The 10,818-nt window shown below is 36.9% G+C and overlaps 1 protein-coding gene across 1 annotated transcript; it reads left to right on the forward strand.

Annotated features, from left to right (window-relative positions):
* The first annotated feature begins 719 nt into the window (after window positions 1–719).
* Window positions 720–4,885, forward strand: LOC105955050 (Zinc finger C-x8-C-x5-C-x3-H type family protein). The gene is made up of 6 exons (XM_012978749.2): window positions 720–1,666; window positions 2,754–2,819; window positions 3,070–3,189; window positions 3,286–3,528; window positions 4,035–4,307; window positions 4,486–4,885. Exons 1-6 carry the CDS (start codon window positions 947–949, stop codon window positions 4,660–4,662), a joined length of 1,599 nt encoding a protein of 532 aa, XP_012834203.2. The 5' UTR covers window positions 720–946; the 3' UTR covers window positions 4,663–4,885.
* The last annotated feature ends 5,933 nt before the right edge of the window (window positions 4,886–10,818 follow it).

Here is a 10,818-nt window from a genome sequence, read left to right on the forward strand (position 1 = left end):
GAGCTTATAAGTTCTTTCAAAGTGTTTTTTATTTTTTTAAGGAAATATTGTAATTTTTTTTTTAAAATAAGCAGTTGAAGAGGAAATAAGACATTTTTTTTAAAAATACATATACACCACCTTTTTATTTAAGATCTTATAATAAATAAAAATAACAAATAAAATTATTATCTCAAACAATTAAAAAAATAATTTTAAAATAAGATGCAATAATTTATTGGTCTTAAAACTTTATTAGTTATTTAAAATAAGATTAGCCAAACGTGTCCTTAATCTCAAATTCTCAATACATGAAGAAACAATAAAATAAGGAAGAAACTTAATGTTTGGAAGCGTTTTGAATCTTATTTTGATTTCATTTTGAGGAAATATGTTTTGGGGGAATAATTTGAGAATGAAAGTAATGTTTGTTTGTATTTTGGAAGGAGACAAAATACACTGTAGAAGTCAAATCATGTTTAAAGGTGTTAGAAAAAGGTATTTTTGAAGAAAAAAATTGAAAGATGAAGTGATGTTTATTTGTTTTTTAGTGAAGACATTTTTTACTGTAGCAGTCACATCATTTTACTGTAGCAGTCACATCATGTCTGAAGGAGAGAGAAACTTTTGAAATTGTTTTGAGAAAATGATTTGAAAAGTGTAATAAATCCCATTTTGTTTTGGGGAAACAATGAAAACAAAACAAAAATGCTTCCAAACATAGCCTTAATTCACACCAAGACACATTTACAGTTTAACACACCCACGAAGAAAGCTCTGCTGTCGGTAAATATTCTCTCTCCCCACTCTCTCTCTCTCTCTTCTCTCTCTCACACACAAAAACACACACACATACACACCCCACACTCCATCAATTCAAAACCCCAATATTTTTAAAGTAGTGAGAAAGCACCAAACTGTTAAGCCATTGATTTCCTTTGCGTTAGAAATGCGGAGTGACTAAAAAATGGCCGAAACACCAGCATCATCAACCTCTGATAAACCCCCAATTCAAAAACTAGGGCTTGGCCTTTTGATCCCCGACGCGGCGCCGTTTGATCCAACCACCACCGCCGCCGATGATCAGCCGAATGCCTCCGATTCCGTGAGTGATCCACCACCGCAGGCTGCGGCGGAGGCGGTGATGGATGAGGGAATTTCAACCACCTCGGAGGAAGCGGAATTAGAATTAGGGATTTCCCTTGAGAAAGAGTTTTTTCAGCTTGCCATTTTTCAGGCTGAAATGGAGGCTGCCTCCATGAGATTAGAGGCCATTGACGCTGAGGAGGAGGAAGAGAACGGTTTTCGAACAGTGGAAACTGAAAATTTTGATGAAGGGGAGAATGGGAAAGATTCAGAGAGGGTAGAAGAAGCGAACGAGGGTTACGATGAGGGGAATGCGATGAAAATGGCGGAAATTGATTATGTTGGTGAAGAAAATAACGAAAACGATGCAGAGATTTTTGAAGAAGAAAATGAGAATGGGGGTAGTGAGAATGATAGGGAGGAGGTAGGGTTTGGAGAAGAGGTAGAAAAGTTAGCTAGGCCTAATCATAGTCTTAACCGGAGAAAGATTAACTATCCAACTCGGCCCGATGCGGAGGATTGTGCATTCTATATGAAGTTCGGGTCTTGTAAATTCGGAACGAATTGCAAGTTCAATCACCCGCCTCGGAGAAAATCTCAAGTTAGTGTACTGATTAGATTTGTGCATGTTATATGTGTTTTGCTTAGATTTATGGAAATTATAGTTTTGAAGCTGGTTGTCTGATTTCTTCGAATGTTTCGTCCGATGCATGCATGTGTATAATTTGCAGTAATTTGACCGATCTAAAGTAGCTATCATTTTTTTTAGGGCATTGCTTGAATTTTTTAGTGGTATTGTTTAAGGTTTCGTTTTTTAGAGCATTGCTTATAATTTACCGAGTATTATTTGATCAGTGAAATTGTATGGTTTTGTAAAAAATGTTTGCTTTAATAAATGCATTTTGAAGAGAATAGGCAAACTGTCTGATTGCTTGGATAGCACTGTACGTTTTTTATGTGGGATTTAGCATATATTCAGTCTGTTGATTACTTGATTTGAATCAGAAGGCATAAATAATCGAATGCATGTATTTGTATTTATGTGTACGTTTTGTTGTTGATTGCATGGTAATCACAAATCATTTGATTGATCAGAGTTTCTCAACATGTCATATCATGTAAAATAAAAAAAATTCGGGTATGTAAAAGAAATTTCACATCACTAAAATCTCTTTAGTATCTATTAAAATTTTCTTCCCCAGTTTTGTTGCTATTTGGTCGGTTGTTAGGGCCAGTGAAAACTGGCTCAAGATCTCGTAACCTGTTGCACTTTAATGGTTTTGTTCTAGAGCTTGAGAGGGCTGAAGTTTGCTACTTCACTTTTGACTTTCGTCGCTCTGCTAGAGGGAAAAAAAAATGTGGAGTACATTTTTTTATTCCGAATGTTTTTTGCATTGTGCAGTTCTTTTTGTTTCAGAGTGTTTCTCTTCCCTAAAGCAAGGTTAATGGTACATTTGTTATTACGTTTTATCAAAGATTTTAGTCGTGTTCTTGTCATATTTGTGTCAAATTCACATTTTAAAAGTAGCATTTTTGGTTGCGAAAAAGGGTTTTTTTTTTTTATTGCTTAGCTGTCAGCACTTCATACCTCAACGTTCAGCGAACTGTTTTGAATCCTTTGAAGTACTACAAGTTCATTACCTGTACCAGGCCATTTGCTTTCCTCTGATTATGGAATTTATTCTCAGGGTGTTAAAGAGAGAGCTAATCACAGGGAAGAAAACTCCGAAAAGGCAGGGCAGACTGAATGCAAGGTGATTATTAATGTGTTTAATTTTTATTTTTTCGGAATCATTAACTTAACTGCTGTATGATTGAATGTTATCTTAATTCCTAGGAATTAATGATTTAATATATCGATATCATATTGTGGAACGTTTGCTGCATATTTCCTCCGTACATCTTTCTGCCATATGATTTGAAGATACATGTCTTAATTTTGAGGTTTTCCCGTCTTTTATTTTCAACTAATCTGATGCAGCAATTTAATTCGTCTTTTTGCAGTATCACTTTACATCAGTGGGTTGCAGATATGGGCAGGATTGTAAATACTCTCACGGTCCGATGAAAAGCTCCACATTCCACAACCCAGCATTTAACTTTCTAGGACTGCCGATTCGACCCGTATAATATTTCTTCATAATTTCAATTCTACAAAAGATGTTCTGCTTTCAAATAAAAGATGTCATAAAATACTAAAGATTGTATTATTCATTACAGGGAGAAAAAGAGTGTCCGTACTACTTACGCACTGGGTCATGCAAGTATGGGTCGAACTGCAGGTTTCATCATCCCGAACCTAAAACAGTGCCTGTAGGTGGCGGGTCCCCTTCTGGATATGACAATGGCTCTTCATGGTCTTCGCCGAGGGCATTAACTAACACTTCTCCATTTGTACCTGTAATGTTTCCTTCGAATCAAGGCACTTCTACTCCTAATCAAGAATGGAACAACCGGTATCAGGTAATTTCTCTACTCTTTGGAGTGTTTTCACATTAACTTATTCGGTTATTCCTGTGTAAGAGATTCAAAGATGGGTCAAGAATTAGTTTCTTTTAGTTCTCGTAGGGTTCGTAACATATACTCTGTGTTTGTGTGTGTTTCCTAATTTAGTATTTTTGTCCTTTTCATTTGGGCTTCACGCTTGGTGGTGATTGAGCTTTCGTTGAACGCCCATAGTTAAATTACTTAAACACCCTGTGGGAGTATTTTATTTAAAATGTCTTGCCCAGAAGAATCTCCGTTTTACTCAAACCAGTAACATATGAAGTTGCCCCTAGATGTACCCATAAAATAATTATTACGAGGAGGGATCTTTGTATTTTACACACCTAATCTTCTAGTTCTTGATTTCTTTAGTTTCGTAAAGGCAGATTTTTACTTTTTACCTCAAAATCCATGTGACTTATTACATTAATGCCCTTACTGCTGTGTCTTATCCGTCATGTTTTTTTATTACAATAATTTAGGGTACGACCTACCCGACATCTGAGAGGAGCCTACCTACACCTCCAGCTTTTGCCATTAACAATCTACCAACTGAGATTAACTTCCCAATGCAACAACAACATGGTATGGCAGTCGAAGAATATCCAGAACGTCCCGGTGAACCCGAGTGCAGTTTCTTCATAAAAACCGGTGACTGCAAATTCAAGTTCAACTGCAAATTTAACCATCCCAAGAATCGCAACCCCAGAGCCAACTCTTTTTCACTCAATGACCAAGGCCTGCCCCTTCGACCTGTAAGTTCTTTTCATTTCAGCACACTCTCGTTTATGGTGTCTGTTTCTTTTTTAGTGACTAGTTCAAATCGAATTTTCTTTTTTTTTTCTACATGTACTTGTAATTTCTTTTTCTGAATTCAAATTTTCTTGTGAGTTTTGGTGGTGTTAATCTTGTTGTTGGTATAATATATTGCAGGATCAGCCCATATGTACACACTATCACCGGTACGGAATTTGCAAGTATGGACCTGCTTGCAAATATGACCATTCCATGGGACCATCGCCGCCTCCTTTTGTTCAGCCACCAGCATTCGATCGGGGTCAAATATCGGCAGCATTCGATCGGGGTCAAATATCGGGGCTCAGGAAATGAAAGCAAAGCTAAAAACTCATCTGTTTTTTTTTTTTTTTTTTTTTATTTTTTTTTTATTAAGTTATCAGAGGATTGGAAGACTTGAAAAATGGAAGTTTAGCATGACTGACTTTCTTTATTAACTGACTTAGACTTACCCTTATGTAGAAGTTCTGTGTTACTTGAAGCATATAGGATTTGTAAGTTTATCTCTTATATGTATATTTTCTTTCTAACATTAAAATTAGGGAAGAAAATAACTTATTTAAATACATGACCATATAAAAATATATTGCACAATATCAAAATATTTATTTATGAAATTGAAATTTCAGTAATAGCATAAAAAATGATCAAAGTATTGTGCATGTCGGCTCGTTCGTGTGAATCAAATGAGCTTGCTGCAACGCGTAGTCTGTCTGGGGAATCGACGTTGATAATTTAGGAATTGTACCGTCCATAGGATTCCCGAACAATGTTTCTTTCTGCGATTTGCGGGCGATTATTGTCATTTATCGCAGCTTCACTTGCTATCTCACCGCCTAATACAAACAAGTTTTGAGGGAAAACAGAACGGTGTTTAATTTCTTCGAAGATTTTTAATGGAGAAAGAAAATGAAGATCGTATTTGACGGAAATTACAGTAGGGAGAAACACCAGGGCTTACTTCTTCGATCATTTTCTCTTTTATTTGCCCTTTTCCTCTTCATTCGAATTTATCGAAAATGAAGACATGTATGCGTCGAAATTCAACTGTGTAGCCACATTCACCATCATCTAATTTTTGTGTAGCACGAAGACCCACATTCCTATTGATATGGAATGTAGATAGAAGATTATATGAATTCAGGAAGACATTGTGTAACGTCTTCATAAGCCCCAACTCTCTATCAGTCATAACTACACCATGTAAATTGTTTGGAGCGAATAGCCTTCTCACATTGTTCAATGCCCATGTATAATGTTCCTTATTTTCATGGTGCAAAAATGCCACCAACAATAAAATTCAGACCATCGGAGCAAACACCAATAATCTCAAACAAAGTCATTTTATACTGATTTGTTTTGTACGTACAGTCGAACAGTAGAACATGGTAACAATCTCAACATTTTGACCGATTGAGGTTGATCCCACATTTGATCAATAACTTCATACGTAGTTAGATTACTGCGGATCCACTTATAATAGTTATGTTCCTCAAGCAACACAAATAAATGCTGCAGAACTGTATGCCCACCTGTTGAGGTGCAAACAATGTCCCACATCGGTTTAATATGGGAAAGTTCACTCCTTTATAAGGAGGGGATAGCAACTCCATTGGAATGAGGTCTTTTGGGGAAACCTAAGAGCAAAACCAGTTGGGTCCGTCCCAATCTGGACAATATCATACCAATGTGGAGTTTGTGCTATCTTGTCGGGGCCCAACAGTGGTACCAGAGCATCGTCAAGTTGGGGGTGCTCGTTCAAATAGGGCGTACAGAAATCCAACCGGATTCCGCTCGGGTATTGTACCCTAAACCCCCTATGGTTGGGATTTATTTTCTGTTGTGATTGGTACTGCCTTAGCTTTTAGATTCTGTGGTCTGTGAACCACTTTGTGTGATTCGTGGTCCGTACACCACTCTGTGTGTTCTGTTGTGGTCTGTGTGCCACTCTTGCTTCTGTGTGAACATTATTCTTCCGCTGCATATATATATATAAACTGCTCACTTATATATATAAATATTAAAGGGTGGTATAACTTGGATTCTTGACCTCACTTGACCGGACCGCAAGTGCCCTGAAATCCTGTGAGGGGGGGTCTCCAAGATTGCCTATCCTTGTTGCATATGCACTTACCCCAGTTTTGGCCTATTGTGAAAAATTGGTCTAATATCTTGCTTTGTGCTGAAATTTGTATGGCTGTCATGTCTGTCTATTCTATGGCTCATTTTGATGGTAAGGGTGATTTTTCTATTTGGAAACAGAAAATGAAAGGTGTGTTAATTCAACAAAGATGCTATGTGGCTATTGATGAATCTTATGCTGCTGAAACTAGTGCTTCTAAGAAAAAAGAACTTGATGAACTTGCTTACTCTGCCATTATATTGAATCTTTCTGACTCTGTGATTAGAAAGGTAGGTATGCATGATTCTGCCAAATGTTTGTGGGAAAAATTAGACGAGCTATACACTGAAACTTCTCTGCCCTCAAAATTGTTTTTACTCGAAAAGTTTTTTAGATTCAAATTGGATCTAACCAAAGATATTGATGAGAACATAGATCAGTTTACCAGATTAGTTCAGGATATTAAACTGACGGGAGACAAAAGTATTTTTTGTTAAATGCAATCCCTGATTCTTACAACGATTTGAAATCTGCTATTAAGTATGGCAGGGATAATATTTCTCTTGACACTGTCATAAACGGTTTAAAGAGTAAATAACTGGATTTGAGAGTTAACAAAAGCAATAAGAGTTTTGGTGAGGTAAACTTTGTGAGAGGAAGGCAGCAAAACCAATTTTCAAATAAGCCTTCCTCCAGTAACCAAAATGTTTCTGAAAATAGTTCTCATCAAAACAATTTTCAAAAGAAAAAGGGCAGGGGCATGAGTAAGTCGAAAACCCGTGTTAGTAATCGTAAGTGCTATAATTGTGGTAAACCTGGTCATTATGCTCAGAACTGTACTAAGCCTAATAAGCACTCTAATGATCAGCATGCTAATCATGTTTCTGATAATAATCTTGGTGATGTGTTTATGGTTGGTGAACATGCTTGTGTGAATTCTGTGCTATCATCTCTTAGTGAAAATGATTGGCTTTTAGATTCTGCATGCTCACATCATATGACTCCTATGAAACATGTTTTCTCCCACTATGAATCATTGAATAATTGCAATGTGACTATGGCTGATGGCACAAAACGCCAAGTTCATGGAATTGGAACTGTTTGCTTAAAGTTTGAAACTAGTTATGTGTTAACTTTGCAAAATGTGCGGCATGTTCCTAATTTGAGTGAAAATCTGATTTCATGTGCTATCTTAGAAGATGATGGGTTTCATGGTGGTTGGGGTAATGGTTGCATGAAAATTATGAGGGGTAATCTGCTATGTTTTAAGGCCATAAAAATGCAAAATATGTATGTAGGTCATTCTGAATCATCTGCTTCTGTGAATGTTGTCCAAAGTGATCATTCTATTATGTGGCATAATAGACTAGGTCACATTAGTAACAAATGTCTCAGTATTCTGCATTACAATCTCTATTTTGGCAATGATAAAGTATCTGAGGTTACTATGTGTGACTCTTGCATCGTTAGAAAGCAAACTCGTGTTTCTTTTCAACCAACCCCTTCCCCCAATCCCTCTAAATGTTCTGATATTCTTGAGTATGTGCATGCTGATGTAAGGGGTCCTGCCAGTGTTCCTATACATGGTGGGAACCGTTACTTTCTATACATAATTGATGATTTCTCTCGTAAGGTGTTTGTCTTCCTGCTGAAACAAAAATTTGATGTTATTGATAAGTTCAAAACATGAAAAGTTTATATTGAGAATCAAATAGGAAAACGGATAAAAACCCTTAGGACAGATTACAGTATAGAAGTTTGTAATCAAGAAATGGATGCTATGTGCTCTGAATCTGGTATTAAAAGGCACAAAACTGTTCCTTACTCCCCTCAGCAAAACAGGGTGGTTGAACGTATGAATCGAACTCTTTTAGAGAGGGTTCGAGCCATGCTCGCCACTTCGGGACCAACTATGTTTTGGGGTGAGGGTGTTTTGAATGCCACCTATTTGATTAATAGATCTCCCTCTATGCCTTTAAATGGTGATTTGCCTGAATGTGTTTGGTCGGGTAAAAAGGTTGATTTGTCCAACTTACGTGTTTTTGGTTGTGCTGCATTCATGCATCATAAAAGTGATAAGCTTGAACCTCGTTCTGTGAAATGTGTTTTCTTGGGTTATCCCGAAGGGTTTAAATGTTATAGACTTTGGGTTAAAGGGAAACATGGCTATAAAACTGCTATTAGTCATGATGTGATTTTTAATGGATATGTTTTTCCTTGCCTTGTTGTGCATAATGCTGTGAATTCAGAGGCTGCTCCAAATGAGGTGGAGCTGCCTACTGTTAAATCTGAAATGTGCCTGATATTGAATCTGAAATACTTGAAAATTTGCATGACCAAAATGTTCAACATGACTTGCCTAATGTGGATGACTTGTCTGATTATCAACTTACTAGAGATCGACCTAGACGTGAAAATGCTAGGCCTCCACAACGTTTTGATAGCTTTCATCTTGCTTCTCATGTTTTCAATGTGTTTGAATCTACAGATAGCAATGAACCTAAAACTGTTAGGGATGCTCTAAAATCTGATAAATCAGCTGAATGGTTAAATGCTATGAAAGAATAAATGAACTCTTTGCATGTTAATCAAACTTGGACTCTTGTTCCTAAACCTGCTAATTGCTCTTTGTTAGACTGCAAATGATTGTTTAAGGTTAAGGATGAAGTAGACTCCATTAGGTATAAGCTCAGTCTTGTTGCTAAAGGTTTCATGCAAAAGGAAGGTATAGACTATACTGAAATTTTTGCTCATGTTGTTAAATTTACCACTGTTCGTATTATGCTTGCATTAGTTGCGCATTTTAATTGGGAATTGAAACAAATGGATGTAAAAACTGCTTTCTTGCATGGTGAATTGGATGAGCATATTTACATGAAACAGCCCGAGGGCTTCGTAGATGGTAAAAGGCCTGAATACGTGTGTTTGCTGAAAAAAATCTTTATATGGCTTGAAACAATCACCTAGGCAATGGAATAAGAAATTCGATTCTTGCATGCTTTCATTGAAGTTTAAGAAGAGTGATTATGACCCTTGTCTTTACTTCAAAAAAGCTCACTCTGTGCTTATTTTCTTGTTGATCTATGTTGATGATATGCTCATAATTAGCCCTTGTGTGAAATCTGTTGATCATCTGAAAATGCGTCTAAGTGAACAATTTGACATGAAATACTTAGGGGATGCTAAGAAAATATTGGGCATGAACATTGATCGCAATCGAGATAATAATTTGTTGTTCTTGAATCAAATTTCTTATGTGAGTAAGATCTTAGAAAAATTTGCCATGTCTAATGCTAAACCTGCAAATGTGCCTTTAGCTGCCCATTTTCAATTAAGGATCAGTCCCCCAAGACTAAAACTGAAATTGACTCTATGCAAAATGTTCCTTATGCCAATGCGATAGGTTCTGTGATGTACTTGATGGTAAGCACTCGTCCTGATATAGCTTGTGGTAAGTTGTTTGAGTCGCTATATGTCGAACCCAGGTATGCCGCATTGGGAAGCTTCGAAATGGCTTCTTCGTTATTTGAAACATTTTTTGCATATTGGCCTAAATTTTTCTAAATCTGAAACTGAAATTGAATTAATTGGCTATGTTGACTCCAACTTTGCGAATGATAGAGACAGTAGGAAATCATCCACTTCTTACGTTTTCACTGTGTGGATCGTGCATTAGTTGGAAATCGCAACTGTAGAATATTGTAGCCCTATCTTCAACCGAGGCTGAATACATCGCTGCCACCGAGGCAATAAAATAAGCTATATGGCTTAAAGGCATTCTGCGCGAAATTGGTTTTCTTAAAAAGGATGTCACTGTTTTCTCGGATAGCCAATCGGGAATTCAATTGTGTAAAAACCCGGTTTTTCACGATCGTACCAAACATATTGAGATTAAGTATCATTTTATTCGTAATATTGTGGAACAGGGTATTATCAAGCTAGAAAAAATCCCATCACAATTTAATCCAGCAGATATGGGTACTAAGTGTCTCCCACTTGAGAAGTTTCGCTCTTGCTTGAAAAGCTTTAGCCTAATCTCTCAATTTTAATTATTGTGTGTAATTATAGGGATGTCTTCGTGACTGCCCCTATTTTTAATCTGTGTGAATAATTTTTTAATGTACGTTGCTGACTTCATGTTGTGTTGTGCAGGTACGTGTAAAACGGTAATGATGACCTCATATCCCAATTTTGTCCCAATAGTCCATTTGGTCCCAGGTGGAGATTGTTAGATAAAAGGGGCTCAAATGTTTATTTGGCCAAAAATTGCTAACCCACTTTGTGCAGCCCATTCCCTTGGTGTCGGCCCATCAGATCACTTAAGGCCCAAAGCAGAGTCAATCTGGACC

The sequence above is a fragment of the Erythranthe guttata genome, chromosome 9 (assembly GCF_056151865.1).
Source record: "Erythranthe guttata isolate IM_541 chromosome 9, IM_541, whole genome shotgun sequence".
NCBI lineage: Eukaryota > Viridiplantae > Streptophyta > Magnoliopsida > Lamiales > Phrymaceae > Erythranthe > Erythranthe guttata.

Excerpts from the sequence above, each read along its gene's own strand:
- LOC105955050 (XM_012978749.2), top strand. The coding sequence starts at position 947 with ATGGCCGAAACACCAGCATCATCAACCTCTGATAAACCCCCAATTCAA. Across the intron at positions 3,190-3,285 it reads TAGGACTGCCGATTCGACCC|GGAGAAAAAGAGTGTCCGTA; the intron begins GTATAATATTTC and ends TATTCATTACAG. Across the intron at positions 4,308-4,485 it reads AAGGCCTGCCCCTTCGACCT|GATCAGCCCATATGTACACA; the intron begins GTAAGTTCTTTT and ends AATATATTGCAG.